Source organism: Sinocyclocheilus grahami, unplaced genomic scaffold (genome assembly GCF_001515645.1).
Source record: "Sinocyclocheilus grahami isolate Dianchi unplaced genomic scaffold, SAMN03320097.WGS_v1.1 scaffold1358.1, whole genome shotgun sequence".
NCBI lineage: Eukaryota > Metazoa > Chordata > Actinopteri > Cypriniformes > Cyprinidae > Sinocyclocheilus > Sinocyclocheilus grahami.
In genome coordinates, this window is record NW_015506537.1 from 67,406 (window position 1) to 88,380 (window position 20,975).

Consider the following 20,975-nt stretch of genomic DNA (forward strand, 5'->3'; position numbering starts at 1 on the left):
AAAACGAATTATATCTCATGTTTAACCACTATAGAGACATTAGAGCCAGCGGCAAATTCCAGAAGATCTGCCCGAGGTTATGGCGCTCTCGGCGGGTTCATTAGCGCTGAACGGCCCCGGACACCCTGGAGCTCACGTCTCTGAAAACGTTGAAGCAAATTTTCAAATAGACGTTATCTTTATTAACAAACCGTAAATTTGAATTCTAAACAAGTACATTCTCGCCTAAAAACCTTTTAAAACTACATTCCGTGACACAAAAACAGTATTATTTATACATTTTAGTGGATTTGGGTGTCTGCCATGACACTCGGTGTGAGAAATACTGGAAGCGGAGTGATACAAGCGGTGAAAGGGCGTTCCTGTGGCGATACCAGTACAATATCTCATGGTTCTCAACCAATCAGATTTGAGAACCAAAACGAACTGTTGTATAAAATATATTATACTATTTTATAATACTAATTGTGTATAACAATATTATAGTGTAACAATAACATTCTGGGCTGCCAATGGAAAATGTAACAAATAACAAGCAACACGGGTGTCACTAAAAAATTTACAAAACATTTTAACTCCAAAATGACTGCAATGAACATGTTCCCATTCTTGAACTTATTACTTGTAATAAACCAAAGGAGCATTTTCAACAAAAAAACTAAGTAATAAAACATGAACATCTTCAGCTATCTGTGTGTGTGTGTGTTTGCCTTAGGCCATATAATATATAACATATTCAGGAGTACAAGTCAAATCAAAATCCCCCAGGAGATTACCAACACAGTTTTAGTGCAGAATTGGATGCAAGTATGGGATAGCAGGACCCTGACCTGAACTGGCTCTGCATCTAATCCTCATACTGTACATTCTCAGTATTCTTTTTTGTTTTACAGAAGTCCATTGTTGCACTTATAAGAGATGAGAGCATTTTTGATCCTAGGCTTGCTCGATGGGGCCTCATAAGAAGTCCTCCAGCACTAAAAACTCTTTCAACTGGTGCTGAAGATGCAGGGACAGACAGCACTTTAAGAGCAAGAGCATGCAAATGTGGATATTTGTCCTTGTTGTGGAGAAAAGAAGAAATGCAGTATCCTCTATTAGTGCTGAAATTGAATAACAGGAGATTTATCAACTTTTTAAAAAAATCATTATAGCACATATCCACTGATTTGCATTGATTTTGCCTTTCTAATAGCCCTGCACAATATGAGGAAATTCTGCTATGTGTGATAACAGTGGAGTTTTTTTTTTTTTTGCAATGATGATTACTTGTGATAAATAAATTAATAACTAACTGTGCATATTAGGGCCAACAAATAAAACTATTTTTTTTACAGCGGTGAGCATTACAACCAATAGCATACGATTCCATTGAGTTTATTAATGCAAATCAGAGGCATTCAGATGAGTCATCGCTCTCTGCTATTTCATAGCACGTTTCGGTGCCCATTGCTAAATAACATGTTCATACTGCAATGACAATGAAAATACGATTCATCTTTCAGCCCTATTTCTAACCTCATAAAAAGAGTCGGTAACACTTTACAATAAGGTGTCATTTGTTAACATTAGTTAATGTATTAACTAATTTTGCCTTTCTAATAGCCCTGCACGATATGAGGAAATTCTGCGATTCCGCGTCTTCATGGAGAGCGCAGGTCATGGTTGCTTTGCAACGGCAGACGCCACGGGAGCGCAAGCATAGAGCGCAGGCTACAGAGTGCTTTGGAAAGGAGGAGAAAGCAGCGCGCCTAGCGTTTTCCACGCGTTTTCAGGCGCGACATGCAAATGTGGTTTTGTTTCGAAGGAGAAAAAAAGCATATTGCTGGACTCGGTCGAGACCAACGAGAACATTTGGCAAGTCCAATGACCAAGTCCGAGACAAGTCCGAGTGCAAACACCAACGAGTTCGAGACAAGTCCGAGACGATAGAAAAATGTCTCGAGACCGGACTCGAGTACTACAGCGCTAGTACCTGTTGAGACAAGCACAAACTGGATAAGCAGCATGGTCATAGTGCAAAAACTCTCTGGGCAACTGCACGTATGTCTTGATCTGACACCCCTCAACAAAGCACTCAGGGGAAAGCATTACCCACATTTGAGGATGTACTGTCAGATCTGGAGCATGTGTCTTTTTAGTCTCTGATTCCCAGTTGTAAAAATTATTGCAGATGACATAATGACTGTAGGCAAAGGAGACAGTAATGAGGAAGCAATTAAAGATCATGACAGTAATATGAGGATGCTGCTGGACAAGTGCAGAACATAACGCAAAACTGAATCCAGGCAAGATGTGCTTGAGGTTGAAGTAAGTTCCCTTCATAGGACACCTACTCTCATCAGAAGGGGTAAAGGTAGACCCAGGAAAAGTGTCAGCCATTAACCTGATGCCAAGACACACTGATATAAAAGGGGTGTAGTGCTTTCTGGGCATGGTCAATTACCTTGCCAAATTCTGTAGCCATACCTCAACACTTACCAAACCACTACGACAACTGACCCAGAAAGATGCTGTTTGGGAGTAGTCAGTCAGGAACAAGCATTTGAGAATATTAAGGAAGTTATCTCATAGACTCCAGTCTTGAGATATTATGACCCATCAGAGCAGCTTGTTTTCAGCTTGTGTGATCAGTGTCATCAGAATGTGGGTTGGGGGCTGCGCTGATGCAAAAGACAACCGACTGCATATTCTAGCAAAACTTTAACAGAAACACAGAAAGGTTATGCACAGATAGAAACGGTAACTGTTGACAGTAGTGTATGGAATGGACAGGTATCATCACTTCACATACGGATGAACTGTTGAGGTGCAATCTGACCACAAACCACTGGAGAGTATAATGACAAAACCACTGTTGAGTGCACCAAAGAGGTTACAACGCATGCTTATGGTATCAAGTGAGACTTCAATACTGTCCTGGCAAGCCCCAGGAATAGCATGTTACTAGCATGTTGTTAGCATAATTAGCATGGTGTTAACATTTTGTTTACATGATTAGCAAAGTTACTAGCATGTTTCTAACATGATTAGCATGTTACTAGCATGTTATTAGCATGTTACTAGCATGGTGTTAACATTTTGTTAACATGATTAGCAAGTTACTAGCATGTTTCTAGCATGATTAACATGTTGCTAACATGGTGGTAGCATGATTAGCAAGTTACTAGCATGTTTCTAGCATTATTAACATGTTGCTAACATGGTGGTAGCATGATTGGCAAGTTACTAGCATGCAAGTTACTAGCATGATGTTAGCATTATCAGCAAGTTACTAGCATGTTGTTAACATGATTAACAAGTTAATAGCATGTTGCTAGCATGATTCTAACATGATTAACATGTTGCTAACATGGTGATCATGTTAGAATCATGCTAGCAACATGCTATTAACTTGTTAATCATGTTAACAACATGCTAGTTGCTAACATGGTGGTAGCATGATTAGCACGTTACTAGCATGTTTCTAACATGATTAGCATGTTACTAGCATTTTGTTAACATGATTAGCAAGTTAGTAGCATGCTGTTAACATGATTAGCAAGTTACTAGCATGTTGTTAGCAAGTTACTAACATGTTAACATGATTAGCACATTAATAGCATGTTTTGCTAGCATGATTATCATGTTACTAGCATGATTCTAGAATGATTATCATGTTACTAGCATGATTCTAGAATGATTAGCATGTTACTAGCATGATGCTAGCATGTTTCTAACATGTGTAGCAAGTTGCTAGCATTTTGTTAGCATGCTCATCAAGTTACTAGCATGATTAGCACATTTACTAGCGTGTTGCTAGCATTATTAACATGTTACTAGCATGATGCTAGCATGTTTCTAACATGTGTAGCAAGTTGCTAGCATTTTGTTAGCATGCTCATCAAGTTACTAGCATGATTAGCACATTTACTAGCGTGTTGCTAGCATTATTAACATGTTACTAGCATGATGCTAGCATGTTTAACAAGTTGCTAGCATGTTTCTAGAATGACTATCATACTAGCATGTTGTTAGCATGATTAGCAAGTTACTAGCTTTTTGTTGTCAAGTTACTAGCATGTTGTTAGCATGATTAACATGTTACTAGCATGATGCTAGCATTTTTCTAACATGATTAGCCTTGCGGATTGCAAAAGCTGATTCCAAATCATCAGTCCTTATTCTGCTGGATCTTTCTGCTGCTTTTGACATTGTCAATCATCAGATCCTCCTGTCTGCCCTCTCTTCAATGGGCATCACAGGGATTCCCCTTCGCTGGTTTGAATCCTATCTCCCTGGTAGGTCTTTCAGTGTGTCTTGGGGAGGGGATGTATCCAAAGCACATCAACTTGTCACTGGGGTTCCTCAGGGATCAGTTCTTGGACCCCTCCTATGTATGACTAAATGTAAATGTAAATGATTATCAAGTTGCTAGCATTTTGTTAGCATGCTTATCAAGTTGCTAGTATGTTTCTAGCATGACTAGCATGTTACTAGCATGGTGTTAGCATTTTGTTAACATGATTAGTACATAATAATTAATAATAATAATAATTTATGCATTTAGCAGACACTTTTATCCAAAGCGACTTACAGTGCATTCAGGCTATACATTTTTTACCAGTATGTGTGTTCCCTGGAAATCGAACCCATAATCTTTTGCGCTGCTAACGCAATGCTCTACCACTGAGCCACATGAACATTTAACATTTACTAGCATGATTCTAACATGAGTAGCATGTTACTAGCATTATTCTAGCATGTTTCTAACATGTTTAACAAGTTGCTAGCATGATTCTAGCATGACTAGCATACTAGCATAGTGTTAGCATGTTACTAGCATGATTAGCAAGTTACCAGCATGTTGTTTGCATGTTTCTATGCTAATCCAGCCAAAACCAGTTGATTCAGTAAAAAACAGCTGAAAACCAGCTAAGACCAGCCTGTTAGCATTAATAGCAAGTTTACTATCATGTTGCTAGCATGATTAGCATGCTACTAGCATGTTTAACAAGTTGCTAGCATGATTCTAGCATGATTAGCAGCATGCTTTTGTATTGTGAAAAGCGCTATACAAATAAACTTGAATTGGATTGATTTGAAAAGGATGAACATAACAGTACGTTTTTGTCAGTTATTTTATCTACGGATCGCTGCATTTCTTACAGATTTCTGCTCATTCGAAATCAGATACAGATGAAGTAGAACTGTAAGATTAAATTAGTTTGAATGCATTATTGAGCGCGATTGTGGATAAGTGCTGTACCTGTTTAAATCATGCTTTCACCCGAAAATATTCAGTATCTAGAAGGAACAAGCAAATTCCTTGAGAACTATAACTTCCCGCTCATGTCCATTGCTGTCATCATAACCTTTACATTCTTTCTGATTTGAGTGAGCCATCTGTGGCAAGCTAGCTAAACATGTTTAACGTGAATTTTTGCTAAATATGCTGTTATGTTACGGGCCATTGGCATGAATTGTACTCGTGATGGAGCGGTTGTGGAGCGCTCTTGGAAAAAATTCGCTCCTCGCTCCATTCAAAATCACTCTGCACTCTGCTCCACGCATATACTCCGGTTAGGACAGGGGCCTAGTGGAGTCAGAAGTACAGTCTGTCAAAATGGTGTCTTATCTACCATTAAACAGATCAATTTTGCTTATTATGTCTCTATTTGTTTCTCTGTTTCTGCTGGGATTGACATCGCGTGGTAACTAGGATTTACACAAGCTTCAGTCTGGATCCAGAACAGCTGAGAAGAGATGATGCAACCCCTCAGAGGACCTCAGATGATGCCAACCCTGAAAGAACTTACATAACTACCACATTTTGCTATAAGTTTGATTGCATCATATAATAATTGCTGTTAATAGTGTTCATCGTCTGTTTGATTACGTCTTTAATTGATTTTTCTGTACATTTCTGCCATATGTACATTAACTGACAGTCACCACTGATAAGCTACCACTAAATATTGTAGAAACTTAATTTGCTGTAAAGTTGCTTTGCAATGATTTGGATAGACTACAGAGAGTCACAGAATTAGACACAAAACTCCAATCTTTGAAAAAAGTGATTCTACAGGGTTGGCCTGACAGGCCTGCCCATGGATGTGACTAAGGCTACGTTCACACTGTCAGGTTTTTGGGTTTGACAACCGCATTTTCTTTATAGGTGTGAGTCTCGAAATGTCCCATTCACACAGCAGCTTGCAGTTGTGTTTAGAATACTGTCTGTATGAACGTGCAACGTGACTCAAGCCCGTATTCCTTACCAGTAACCATATCGCTATGTTATCGCAGTGACCAAAGTAAAATCAAAGATGGCGACATGCATAAAACTGAAAGTCTTATCACTTTCTGACACGACAAGAGTCCAATCGAGCCGCAAGCTCTTTCGTCAAATCTTCATAAACCAACAGCAGCTTTTAAATTTGGGTGGAGAGCGGAGCATTTGAATTGCGAGCAGAACACAAAACTGACGGGATCTAAAATGTTCAGATGACACGCAGCTCATTTCTCCGTCACTGTAAGTTAACGAAGCATTGAAAACACGTAACACACGGTAGACGCACGTTTGTGCGGCAGAGCGGCTCTCTCTCACACTGTATGACGTGACAGGACTGGACAACTAGTTGTCTGTTCCGCTCACACAGCGCGTGTGTTCCGAGAATGCGGTTGTGAGTCCTGAAAATGTACAGGTGTGAGTTCGGTTACAGAATGCGGTTGTCACACTTGTAAATAACCGAACCTGTGAACATGGCCTAAGTACTTCCACATTGGAGATTAAATGAATGTGCAAAATGGTATAATTTTTAGAGGAGAGCAAGCGATTGTGCCAACAGAATTGAGGTCAGAAATAATACGGAGAATCCACTCATCACACATTGGAATCAAAGGATGTTTAAGAAGAGCCTGGGAATGTGTATACTAGCCAGGCATAAATGCACAATTTAAAACATTTATGGAACAATGCAGCACCTGCTCAGCACGAGAGGGTGAAACAACTGAAATAGACCTCGAGTCTCATGAAGTACCAACTCGTCCCTGGGAAAAGATAATAAACAGATTTGTTGCAGTTCGTGACAGAGACTATATGGTCACAGTGAATTACATTTCCAATTTTTGAGAGGTGGATCATCTGGAAAACACACAGTCAAACATAGTCAAACACAAACAAAAACAGAACTACAAGAACAGACTGTTGAGACAGGCACAATGCTTTGAAGGTGTAGCCAGAGAACTCAACAAGCTGCACTACAAGGATGAAGTAAGAATTTTGTTAGCATGATTAGCAAGTTACTAGCATGTTTCTAACATGATTAGCAAGTTACTAGCATGTTTCTAGCATGATTAACATATTGCTAGCATGGTGTTAGCATGATTAGCCAGGTACTATCAGGTTTCTAACATGATTAGCATGTTACTAACATGTTGTTTGCATGATTGGCATGTTACTAGCATCGTGTTAGCATTTTGTTAGCATGATTAACACATTTACTAGCATGATTAGCATGTTACTAACATGTTAGCATGTTTCTAACATGTTTAACAAGTTGCTAGCATGTTTCTAGCATGTCACTAGCATGTTGTTAGCATGATTAGCAAGTTACTAGCATGTTGTTAGCATGTTCTATGCTAATCCAGCCAAAACCAGTTGATTCAGTAAAAAAACAGCTAAGACCAGCCTGTTAGCATGAATAGCATGTTGCTAGCATGATTAGCATGTTACTAGCATGTTTAAAAAGTTGCTAGCATGATTCTAGCATGTTGTTAGCATGATTAGCAAGTTACTAGCATTTTGTTAGCATGTTTCTAGCATGATTAGCAAGTTACTAGCATGTTCTATGCTATGTGCTTTAGTGCTACAATGCACTAAAACACTACCTCCAATGTGTGAGTCTACTTCGTCCAGGATTGATATTTAACAAATCAGAGAACTACAAGAACAGACTGTTGAGACAGGCACAATACTTTGAAGGTGCAGCCAGAGAACTCAACAAGCTGCACTACAAGGACGAAGTGAGAATTTAGCCGCTTGCAGGACAGACTACTGAGGAGCATAAAACATCTGAGATTGAGCAAGGAACTCTGCAATGACTTTCCTGAGGTGAACAAGTCAGGAAAAGAGGAAGCAAATGCAAAGACCTCTGGACCAACTCTCCCAGAATGGTCTGACAGTGACAGTGTCGGTAATAAACAGCAAGCTGAACCAAGATTCCTAAATGCATCTACTTCCGGAAGGCCAAATAAAGTGCTTCTGCTTTCGCCTAGAAACACACAGCCACTAACTGCGGTTACTGAAACCACGCCTTCTTTCTTTGAGTGCACATTTGGGCAGCATTATGCAAATATTTCCACATAGTGACGTAGGTATGTGGGGGCGTGTTAGAACGAGCCGTTTTAGGAGGGCGTGGCAGAGTCTTAAATTTTATAAAGAATATCTCTTTGGGTTTGAGACTTTAGTCTTTGCAACTTCAGGGATCTTATCTATGCACAATCAGCTTGTAACACTCCAAAGAGAAAGGAAAACTTGAAATCGCATCATATGACCCCTTTAATTCTCAAGGAACGTTGTTTGGTTTTTGTGATGATGTCAACTTGCACATTGTTAAACAAAAATCATCATCGATTCTAAGTGCTGGCTCCTTTAAGTGAATGCGAGTCAGCTCCCGTCTGAGAGCCATTTTCTAAGAGCCGTTTATTTGATTTTTTTAACTCTCTTAATACAAGACAAAATAATGCGGTGATTTTTGACTCACTGCTTGTTGGCATGCACACTTCATGTACTGATTATGCTGCTTTGATGTGTAGGTGATGATTCTTGATGTGACACGCAAATACACCAACAGAATCAACACACGCGCACAATGTGTCAATGCTTCAGGGTAAATAGATATAACGCTACAACTGTTGAATGCTTCTGTTTTGCACACTGTAATTGAGTTTTTATCTGTTATATGGTGTTCCATATAACAGATAAAGTTCTCGATTCAGTTTATGTGCTCTCAGGGTAGTGAACTATCCAAAACACAGTTCACTAACCTGAGAGCACATAAACTGAATACATCACATATATTTAATGTCTGCATTTACATCTGCAAGATGTATTTATTAGATTGTTCATCTGCAATATGTCTCTAAAACGTTTCCTTTCAGATGTTAAATAGATGTTTAGAAAATGTCTTGAAGATGTTTATGATTTAGAATGTATGTAAATCTGCTTTTTCTAAGACATCAGATGTTTCTACAGATGTTTCACAGATCAAGAGCTCTGTTTTATGTTCTTACATGAATTAGGTTTTTGGTTTTTATGCCAAAAAATTATGTAAATAATGTATGTATATAATGTATGATATTTTGGAAAGGTTTATGGAGCCAGAAATATGACAAAACAATTTGAATTGTGAAAATCTGAATTATAGTGTGAATGAACAAAACTGAATATTATGTTGCATTTTATAGTATTAAATTTTGTTTAATTACATTGAATAATTTAATTATATTTGTGCACACATACCAGACATAGGTCAAAACGTTAACAAATTTGGCTGAATTAGAAAAGCCAGAGGGGATACTAAATAAAGAGCCATTTAAGAGCCAAAAGAGCCGGAATTCCCATCACTACCGTGAGTCTCCCGTCACATCAAGATCTTGCTCAAGTCCACTATTATCCTGTTCTTTTAGATCTTTGTTACCTGCAGGAAATGGATGTGATCCTGTGTGTGTGAAAGCTGTTCCAGTTCAGCGTCTCTCCTCCTCAGACCATTGATCTCCTGCTTAAGTAGCTTCAGTCGTCTTTCAGCTGGACTCACTACAGCCTTTTCCTGATCTCTGATCCGCTGTGTAACACCAGAGCAGCTTCTCTCAATAGAGCGGATGAGCTCAGTAAAGATCCTCTCACTGTCCTCCACTGCTGTCTGTGCAGAGCGCTGTTAGGACACACATCACAATCACACAGTGGGCTTCAGTAGGACTGAAAGTGGTGAGTGCTGACTAAGACTTCTTAAACTTCTCTTCTTCTCCAGACTCACCTTATGAGACTCCACAGCCTTTCTAAGCTGCTGAAAATCTTTCTCTCTCTGCTGGATTCTCTGCTGGAACCTCCTTCGTGTTTCCTTCAGCTGATTCTGGAGGACAAACCAATAACTGTAAACATCACATAAAACTAAAACCATAAAATCATCCTGAAAACAGTTATATAAATCCAATAAATTGGGCAGTCATGGCCTAATGGTTAGAGAGTCGGACTAGTAACCCAAAGGTTGCGGGGTTCGAGTGTCAGGATGGGCAGGAATTGTCAGTGGGGGGAGTGAATAACCAGCGAGTGAATAACTCTCTTTCCAACCTTCCACCACGACTGAGGTGAGACCCTTGAGCAAGGCACTGAACCCTCAACTACTCCCCGGGCATCTGGGTGTATGTTCACGGTGTGTGTGTGTGTGTGCGGTTTAAATGCAGAGCACAAATTCTGAATATGGGTCACCATACTCGGCCACACTTCACTTCACTAAATGTGGGGTGGTTCAAAGTTAACTGATTTGGACAAATCTCTGTAGGTTCAAGCTCCAAAAGAGATGATTAGTTACCATACATAAAATTAGGCATTAGGCCTGTTTCACTTTGCAAGCATAAGTTTCATGGAAGTGAAACTGAAATAGACATAGGGCTTCACACTGACAGCTTTTGTGCTGCATAACAGAGAGACAGCACTATATGGAAAATAAACAGATTTTGCCATGAATTACAAAATGGTGATCAGATGGTAGTCAGTGAGAACTTGGTCTTCATTAAATTTTATTTAAAAGGTGTTTTGTCACAGTTGCTTCCTTTTTTGAACTCGCTTGAGCTTTATACCTGGACCATTTCAATCAAGTTTTACAACTCATCACCAGTGTTGGGGAAAGTTACTTTTAAAAGTAATATTACAATATTGCGTTACTCCATAAAAAAGTGGAAAGTATGCGTTACATTACTTTTGCGTTACTTTTAAAATCTGGACAGGGCTTGCTTGTTTGTTTTTAAAATAAATTTTTTTATATTTTTGGCAAATATAAAAGCCTTTTCACACCAAAAGTGAAATGAATAAGCCTCAGGCTGAAGGAAATGCACAATTACATCCGTATAGTAGAATGCAGAAGAAGAAATTTCAACACACTTCAGCAATAAAAAAAGACACACAAATGTTTGTCTAGAGTAATTTTTGCTTATTAGTATGGTTGAACTGGATCATCGAAGGTCAGAAGCAAAGACATTGGTTAATAGAATGGGATTAAATGGAAGTCTGAGACAAGGAAGTGTGCTAAATTACGTTGTTGCTATGTGCTATGCTACTAAGTTGTTGTTTGTGGTCTCTCCGCAAGAAGAGAATTTGGGGAGTTTGGAAACTGCAACAGCAACAACGACCACAAGCTTAGTGCCTCCATCTTCTGCAACAACTTCAGAACCTTTTCTTCAGGGATCCTCCATTTGCGTGTTCCAGACTGCCTGGACCTTCTGCACAGACTTCAGAACCTTCACCTGCAAGGCTCCTTCAGCTGCGTGTTCTAGACCAAGGACCTTCTCTGTGCTCAGGAGTTCATCGTTCACCAGTGCTTTGTGTTCAAGACTGTGAAACGGATCCAACTCCTTTCTTCCTAGATAGCACACATACGTCTGCAAGATGTCTATTAAAGATTGCTTGATCTGGAAAGCATCTGCTGTGTACAAACATCTGATAGATGTTTCTAAGATGTCAGTTTTACATACATTCTAAATCATAAACATCTTAAAGACATTTTCGTATAATATAGACATATTGCAGATGAGCAAACACTCTAAAAAATACATCTTGCAGATGTTAATGCAGACGTCAGACAGATGTCTCTGTGATGTTGTATGTGTGCTATCAGGGTTCCCACTGCAACGCGGCCCAGATTAACAAGTGGAAGACATTTCCGCTCAGACCGAGCACATGACTAGGCGGAACATCAGTCGTTCCAAACCTCATCCCAGAGACCCTTGGCATTAGTGAGTATTGTCAGTATATGGTTATCTAATTTACATTAGAATTTATATAGCTGATGTCAGTTAATAACAAATAATCTCTCAATTTATTTGTTGAATCTAGAATAAGGTTTACCCTATTTCTTCCAGAAAACTACAGTTTTAACATCCATAGAAACATCCAACTCAGTTAAGAGGCTCTACAAGTTAACGATATCTCACAAATCCTTCAGACTGGTCAGACTACAACTTCCTCTAATTTATAAAACTCTTATTTACTCAAAAATCTTTCATGATTGTTCTTTATTGTCAGGGCAAAATTCTCTGCCTGGTGCCCCGTAACATAGGAAGGAGTTATTTGACATTCTCACTCACCTTAAGTGACCTGTGACCAAAACTATATATTAATATTTGATATTTTCAGCTTATAGTTCATACCTGTTTCTCTGTCCTCTGTTCTCCAGCTGATACAGTGTTGTGGTTTTTATGTTCATACTTTGTACACATCATACAAATACATTTTTGGTCAGTGTGACAGAAAACTTCAAGGAGCTTGTCATGTTTCCGGCAGATCATCTTCTGCAGTCGTCCAGTAGCATCAGTCAAATTGTGTCTCTTTCCTTTAAACAAACTCTCATGTTGCTCTAGGTGAGTTTGACAGTAAGAGTTCAGACACACCAGACAGGACTTGACGGCTTTGTATTTTCTTCCAGTACAGACGTCACATTGCACATCTCCAGCTCCAGCATAACAGTCAGCAAAAAGTTTAGTCTTCTTCAGTTTCTCCACCACTTCAGCCAGCATGGTGTTTTTAGCTAAAGCAGGTCTTGCTCTGAAGGTCTGTCTGCACTGAGGGCAGCTGTAGACTCTCTTCTTGTCTTCATGATTCCAGCAGCCTGTAATACAGCTCTTACAGTAACTGTGTCCACAGGGAATGGCTACTGGATCCTTCAGGAGATCCAGACACACTGGACACATGAACTCATCCTGAGAAAATCTGGCTTCTGCCATTTTACTGCATGAATACAGAGAAGGAAACACACAACAGCTTAACTACACTTCAGTTTCATTTTCATGGAAATGAGAAGTTTCCTCTTCCTGTGTTTTGAGTGAAATGTGTAAAAGGGGTTTGTCTGCAAGTAAAGTCACATGATAAAAACTATGAATGTTTTCACTTTACTTTTCTAACTAAGATGGATGGGACTTAAATTTACATAGTTTTCATCAAAGTTTGGAATCCCTGATTATCCCTCCATCTCCTTAGGGTGTCTGTCTTTAAGCAAAAGTTTATTTATTTTATGAGAACATTGATATGTAGGTTCTTATTAACTGTTCATGTGTGCCAATCATGAAAGTATTCTGACAACAGAAGTGTTAGTAATTGGTTTGAAATCATTTTTTTGTTCTTATCCTGTGTATTTATGCTGCATTCCATTTACCTCAGAGGAGGGATATTGTAGCTGGGAATGATGTCTCAAAATGTTGTTGTGCTGGTGAGTATTTCTGCTGGTTTGCTGGTTGTAAAAAGGGCTATTTTCAGCACTTGAGAATCAGACAGACCCTGGATATATCACAAAAATTATTTAATATTGTGGTCACACATGGATTGGAAATGAAGTGCTTCTGGTCCCACTTTAACTACTTTACTCATTTGATACAATGCACTTATTGTATACATGTGTTTTTACATTATACTAAAAATACCAGCATGTAAGTACAGCTGTAATTAATATCTGTAATTACATCTTTAATTACACTGTTGACCCTTCCCTTACCCATTAACCCAACTTTAAACCTAACCGTACCACCAAACCCCTCCTAACCGTTCCTATATCACACCTGAATAGCAGCAGAAGTGTTTTGCAATACAACATGAACACATAATGTACTTTTTGACGTAAGTACATAGCAGTTAAAGACATGCAGCTCCCTCACACTGTGGTTTAATTCTGACTTACAAATTATGTAGAAAATTGGCTTTAAGATGCTAAAAGAGAAGTGAAGTGAAGTGACGTGACATGTGGCCAAGTATGGTGCAAGTATGGTGACCCATACTTGGAATTAGTGCTCTGCATTTATCCCATCCAAAGTGCACACACACACACAGCAGTGAACACACACACACACACACACACACACACACACACACACACACACACACACACACACACACACACACCGAAAACACACACACAGAGGAGTGTGGGCAGCACACACACACACACACACACACACACCGTGAACACACACCCAGAGCAGTGTTTAGAGAGAAGTTGCAGAGAAGTTCACCCATAAATTAGGAACCATTTATGCCAAAGATCTTGTCTATACAAGAGTAACTAAGTGCTTAGCTAGGGGTCAAATGGGAAAAATACTGGATGGATTTCTCTCTGTAACTTGAGTTCATTGTGACTTTGTGCAAGTGGCTAAGTGTCATTGAATCTGTTTTTTTACAGTTTTCAAAACGTTATCCATGAGGCAACACAACTATTGCAAGACATGGCCTGTGTTTTCTTAGGACCCTATCAGGTTCCTTCAGACATGTCCGACCAACAAATACATGCAATTTCAAGACTAGATCATCTCTATCTTCACTCTTCAGACCATAAGTCTTTTGGGAAAGACTGAGGACAAGACCCAGGGCTTTCACAACCCCCTGGTGTCATGCTTTCTTCTGCTTCTCTGAACCAAACACCACATCTGTCCCAAGCTTAGAAGAAAAAAAAATCACTATTTTGTTGGGCTTGGAAATCAGCATGAGAAGATTGTGTGGGTTCAAAATAATGAAAGCCACTAGGACTAAAATGTTGGTGGATATACCAGTGCTGGCCACACTGTCGTTCATCGAAATTAAAGTGGACTATCAGGGTGCTTTCACATGCACAATTTTTGATGCACACCCAGGTTTGACTGACACCAGAGTTTGGTTTGTTTGGATGATATGAACTCTGTTTTTTGAGTGCGCACCTGCAAACCATACCTGTATTCGCCAAAAAAGGGTGGTCTTGGGTGTGGTTCATGTGAGCTCTGCTACAGTTTGCTGCTGTTATGAACAGCATTATACTAAGTCACAAAAGTTAACCACTATTGATGATGTGTGATTCGATAAAATTATGTGTTTGTTTGTGTTATCGTTCACTTTCCTGACAAGTGTGACTGATGCACTGCAAGCAGAGAGAATATATATATATATATATATATATATATATATATATATATATATATATATATATATATATATATATATAACATTACTGAGCGCACCTTCAGGATGTTGAAAATGCACTGCCGTTCCTTTTTTAAAGGGCCTTGGAGATCAGGCCTCTTTTCACCCTGGTGGTTATTGGTGCCTGTTGCATCCTAGTCAAGTCAAAGTCTTTTGGTGTCATGTGCACCGAGTACAATGAAAAACTTTCTTGGCAGCATCTCTGCTAACTCTTCTCTTTTAATTGCAAACCTTGGACGTCGTCTCAGACCCATAGTTGAATCCACCACTGCATGTGTAGTTGTGGAATATGAACATAATATTTAATCATAAAAAAACCTAAACATGCCCTAAAGAGAAATATATGAATTTGTTGGGTTTTTAGAGGGAGTGTAAACATTCACGCTATGTACTGTAACTTGACTTGAGAAGGCTAATTTGCTCCTCGTACAATATACTATAGAAACTAATTACAGAAGGCACTCTTGTGCAGAAAATCCAAAACTGACTCGTAGAAGTAATAATTTATGATGTGCCACGAAATCCCTAATATGGAGAAAGGCATCCAGCTATCACTGTAGCTAGGCTGAATACAAGTAGAAACATTATGACTGATGAAACATGAAGACAATATATGCACGACTGCGACAATATATGGGTTCTCAAGTTATCTCCAGTATATGAATAATGCAGTGCTATTGACATATCATTTATTACAGTATAGAAACTATAAAATATACTTTCTGCCTTATTCTGTGGGGGGAAAAAAAGTGTAAAAATAGTTTAAAAAAAAACAAACAAAAAAAGTGTCTGCACTATACAAACAAATCATAAAATTGCCATTAGGAAAATATAGGGGAAAAGAATATTATAGAATACAAATTATTGGTTATTGTCCAGCAATGTAGACTATTTGATTTCCTAACCAATTAAAAGTAAGACATAAGAAAAAGCTATTATTATTACATTTGATCAGTCTTGGGCAGTAACGCATTACTTAGTAACGCGTTACTGTAATTTGATTACTTTTTTAGTAACGGAGTAATTTAACGTGTTTTCGTAATTTTCAAGATAGTAATTAGAGTATAGTTACAAGCCGAGGTCTCTATACATTACTGCCGCGTTACATTGCTGGTAGAATGCAGTGATTTCTAATCTAGATTGTAAAAAGGATGTAGCACACGCACTGTCGAGTCAAGTGCCAGTGGATTAGAGACCTGCTCCCGCGAGACCCGACGCAACAGATCGCGGCGCGGGACAAGACTTGATAGGCAAGTGCAGAGACTCGTGTGTGTGCGGGATGTGGGAGAATAAAATTATTCACGTGACTCCCGCAAAATAGAAATATCTAAAACCAATAAATTGTTATTCATTATACATTGAATATGATTGCACGATTAACAGGTTTTGATCAGTCTTGGGCAGTAACGCATTACTTAGTAACGCGTTACTGTAATTTGATTACTTTTTTAGTAACGGAGTAATTTAATGTGTTTTCATAATTTTCAAGATAGTAATTAGAGTACAGTTACAAGCCGAGGTCTCTATACATTACTGCCGCGTTACATTGCTGGTAGAATGCAGTGATTTCTAATCTAGATTGTAAAAAGGATGTAGCACACGCACTGTCGAGTCAAGTGCCAGTGGATTAGAGACCTGCTCCCGCGAGACCCGACGCAACAGATCGCGGCGCGGGACAAGACTTGATAGGCAAGTGCAGAGACTCGTGTGTGTGCGGGATGTGGGAGAATAAAATTATTCACGTGACTCCCGCAAAATAGAAATATCTAAAACAAATAAATTGTTATTCATTATACATTGAATATGATTGCACGATTAACAGGTGCAAGCGTATGTAGAGTTTCTATTTAGGCTATAACACGTGTTTGCAGCGTTGAGCAATCCAGTGCTGAAATTTGCAATCTCAAGAATCCTCTCATTATAACACACGAATTGTAGACATTATGAATGATTCATTATGCATATATTTATTGTGCTATAACAGAGATTTGTGAGATTGAGATGAACTGAGATGTCTTTTAGAGGTTATAAATGCAGTGCTATTTGCTGGCATTCTGTCATGCCAAACCATGCACGCAGCAGTCGCTTGCTTTAGTTAAAATAACAGTGTTCTGTGAATGTTGATGCTTTAATAACAAATATTTATCGGGAGCGTGTATGCTGGGATTTCATGAATTTCATGGAGAAAAAAGTAATTACTGCAAGTAATGTAACTAATTACTAATTACTTTTGAAATAAAGTAATCAGAACAATAACGTACTTTTGTAATTACTTTTAAAAGGAGTAATCAGTAATCAGTAAATTAATTACATTTTCAGAGTAACTTGCCCAACACTGCATTTGATATTTCTGTTCCCCTTACTTCTGAAAAGATTGCTACGCCCCTGCACACATAGCATAACTACTAGTGTTAAGCCATGCGGCTTACATTGTTTTAAGATATATGAAAACATTTTAACTTGGTTGCTACTTGAGCATTCAGGCTACGTCCACATTAATCCGGATACTTTTGAAAACAGCGTTTTTCGTTTTAAACACTCTCCGTCCACATTAGCATTTTCAAGCATTTGTTCACACTACAACACGAAAACAGCGTTTTCAAATTTATCCACTTTGAAGGACGTTTTCGTAAAGTTCCATTTTCCTTGACAAAAACACTGTCTCAGGGTGGACAGAAGGCCAAAATGGAGAGAAAAAGATGCGTTTTCTAACTAAAACATATTAGTGTGGACAAATATGGGATTAAATTTCAGCTGCAATTCTGCGCGCGAACGATCATATTTTGAGCACGCAAAAGTGCGTTTTGCACGCGCACGAACTGAGTTTTGTGGAGAAAATGTTTGTCTCGCAAAGAAGAAAGTATTTAGAGTGCACGAAAATCAATTTTGCATTTAAAATAAGTGTTTGGATGTGTGCAGACCTTCTCTTTTGTGCGTGCAACGTTTCATTACCTTGCTCACCTGATCCCCGCCCTCAGGGCTCGCTAAATGCCAATGGCTCACGTGCTCAACACAACCCAGTGTTACAATGTGCCATAATTCCAGCCAATCAGAGGCCGAGGCTGCTAAATTCTGATTGTTTGCCTTGACAACCAATCACAACATTCCTTGCATTACCTCGACAGCAGAAGAGGAAAAATACAGTGCATGCATAATTATTATGCAAGTTCATATTCTGATCATATTTTTCCAAGCACATTTTACCAATTCCAAACGACATCAATCTTAATAACTACTATTAATCTTGTATTTAATCATTTATAATTGATATATAATTATTCATGAAGGCTGGAAGTGAAAAATGTCTTATATTCAGGTGTGCATAATTATTAAGCAGATTTTCTTTTACAGATAAAATGAGCCAAAAAAGAGATTGAACTCAGACTGAAAGTCAAAAATTATTAAATGCCCATGAGAAATATTAAAAACTAATACAATACTAGAAATTGCAAAGTTAATGCATAACCATTGGACAGCAAAATGCTCAGTGGGTCAGCAGGGTCAGTCAAAAACATGTGGAGAAGAAAAGATGCATGTTAACTGCAAAAGAATTATGAATTAAGGTGAAGAATTAGGTGTGAAATCACCAGGAACCATTTAGTCTCCAGTCCCACCATTTTCCAGAACTGCAACCTACCTGGAGTCTCCAGAAGTAGAAGGTGTCAGGTTCTCAGAGACTTAGGTTAAGTATAGATTCCTAAAAAATGACCCCTACTTAATAATACTGAAGTGAAGTAAAATACTTAAAGTCTGATTTATATATATATGTATATATATATATATATATATATATATATACAGAGGGGAAAAAAAGTATTTACTTGAAGGACCAGCACCACATCCTCTTGTACCACTGTTTGAAGAATTTATCTTCCAGTATCTGGCAGTAAGTTTTGGGAGTTAATTTTTAGTCCATCTCGAGATTTTATCTGTAGAAGATAACCTGCTTAATAATTATGCACACCTGAATATAAGGCGTTTTTCACTTCCAGCCTTCATGAATAATAATATATAGATTATAAGTGATTAAGCACAAGATTAATAGTGGTTATTAAGATTGATGTTGTTTGGAATTGGTCAAATGTGCTTGAAAAAAATATAATCAGAATATGAACTTGCATAATAATTATGCATGCATGCTGTATTTTTCCTCTTCTGCTGTAGAGGTAATGCAAGGAATGTTGTGATTGGTTGTCAAGGCAGCCAATCAGAATTTAGCAGCCTTGTCTCTGATTGGCTGGAATTATGGCACATTGTAACGCTGGGTTGTGTTGAGCACGCAAGCTGTTGGCATTTAGTGAGCACCGAGGGCGGGCATCAGGCGAGCAAGCTAATGAAACGTTGCACGCGCAAAAGAGAAGGTCTACACAGATCCAAAAACGTATTTTAAATGCAAAATTGATTTTCGTGCGCTCGAAGTACTTTTTTCTTTGCGAAACGAACGTTTTCTCCACAAAACTCAGATCGCGCGCATGCAAAATGCACTTTTGTGCGCTCAAAATATGATCTTTCGCGATTGGCTGGAATTATGGCACATTGTAACGCTGGGTTGTGTTGAGCACGCAAGCTGTTGGCATTTAGTGAGCACCGAGGGCGGGCATCAGGCGAGCAAGCTAATGAAACGTTGCAAGCGCAAAAGAGAAGGTCTACACAGATCCAAAAACGTATTTTAAATGCAAAATTGATTTTTGTGCGCTCGAAGTACTTTTTTCTTTGCGAAACGAACGTTTTCTCCACAAAACTCAGATCGCGCGCATGCAAAATGCACTTTTGTGCGCTCAAAATATGATCTTTCGCGCGCAGAAATGTGGCAGAAATGTAATCCCATAGACAAAGCCCTCAGTCAATAAGCAGTTTCTAGCCATGCAGCCATTCTCTCTGGTTTTACAACAGCTGTACCTTTTATGGTTATTAGTAGAACATTAAAATCTAAACTTGCTCTTTAAAGCAGAAGTTAAAATCACTAAATTAAAAATGAAAATAAATAATAACAAAAACAGACTACATTTTAACTAGTAAGAGGAACACAGATTAGCTTACATTTGATTTACCCGTTACAACAGTTACTGCTATCATAAAAATATGCATACTTGTAAGTTTAAAATTCTACATGAGGCACATTTAATGTCCAACAACAAATATTTTAGCAAAATGTATATTTTATTCAGAATTATTGCATTCAACGTCTACAGAACTAGACGTCTATTTGACATCTGATAGGAAGCGTCCTATAGACGTATTGCAGATGAGCAAACACTGATAAATACGTCACATAGACGTCTCCGTGATGTACGTGTGCTATCAAGGTATTGATTCCACGACCTGCAACACAAATGACAATGTAAATCAAATTCCACCCATTTCATACAAATATTATAGTACAGATGTAAATGCAAACATCAAATAGGCAAAACAAATTGGCTAACAGTTGTGTGTGTTTAACAGCCTACATCCTTCATTGATGGACGCTGTTGTGATTTAGATAAAAAATACATAAATACTCAGTACATATCAAACTATCTGTAACAACAGACAAAGCAATAGTGAGATTTAGGTCAATTTAGTGAGATTGAGTGAACTTTAATTGTCATTTATGGAACCACTTTAGCCCTGATTGATTTGTTAGGTTATTTCAAGTTAGGGTTTGTACTTACAGGGTTACTCCACCCCAAAATGACAATTTTGTCATTAATCACTTACCTCATGTCTTCCAAACCCGTAAAAGCTGTGTTCGTCTTCGGAACACAATTTAAGATATTTTGGATGAAAACCGGGAGGCTTG

The 20,975-nt window shown here is 38.4% G+C and overlaps 1 protein-coding gene across 1 annotated transcript in view; it reads right to left on the reverse strand.

Annotated features, from left to right (window-relative positions):
• The window catches only part of LOC107569548 (tripartite motif-containing protein 16-like), an 18,103-nt gene extending 5,101 nt beyond the window's left edge, over positions 1-13,002 (reverse strand). The window contains exons 1-3 of the mRNA XM_016255666.1: positions 12,406-13,002; positions 10,017-10,112; positions 9,681-9,914 (exon numbers count right to left, since the gene is read on the reverse strand). Coding sequence (XP_016111152.1) covers positions 9,681-9,914; positions 10,017-10,112; positions 12,406-12,978 — 903 coding nt within the window. The 5' untranslated portion in view covers positions 12,979-13,002. The remainder of the gene's footprint in view (positions 1-9,680; positions 9,915-10,016; positions 10,113-12,405) is intronic.
• Positions 13,003-20,975: the final 7,973 nt, after the last annotated feature.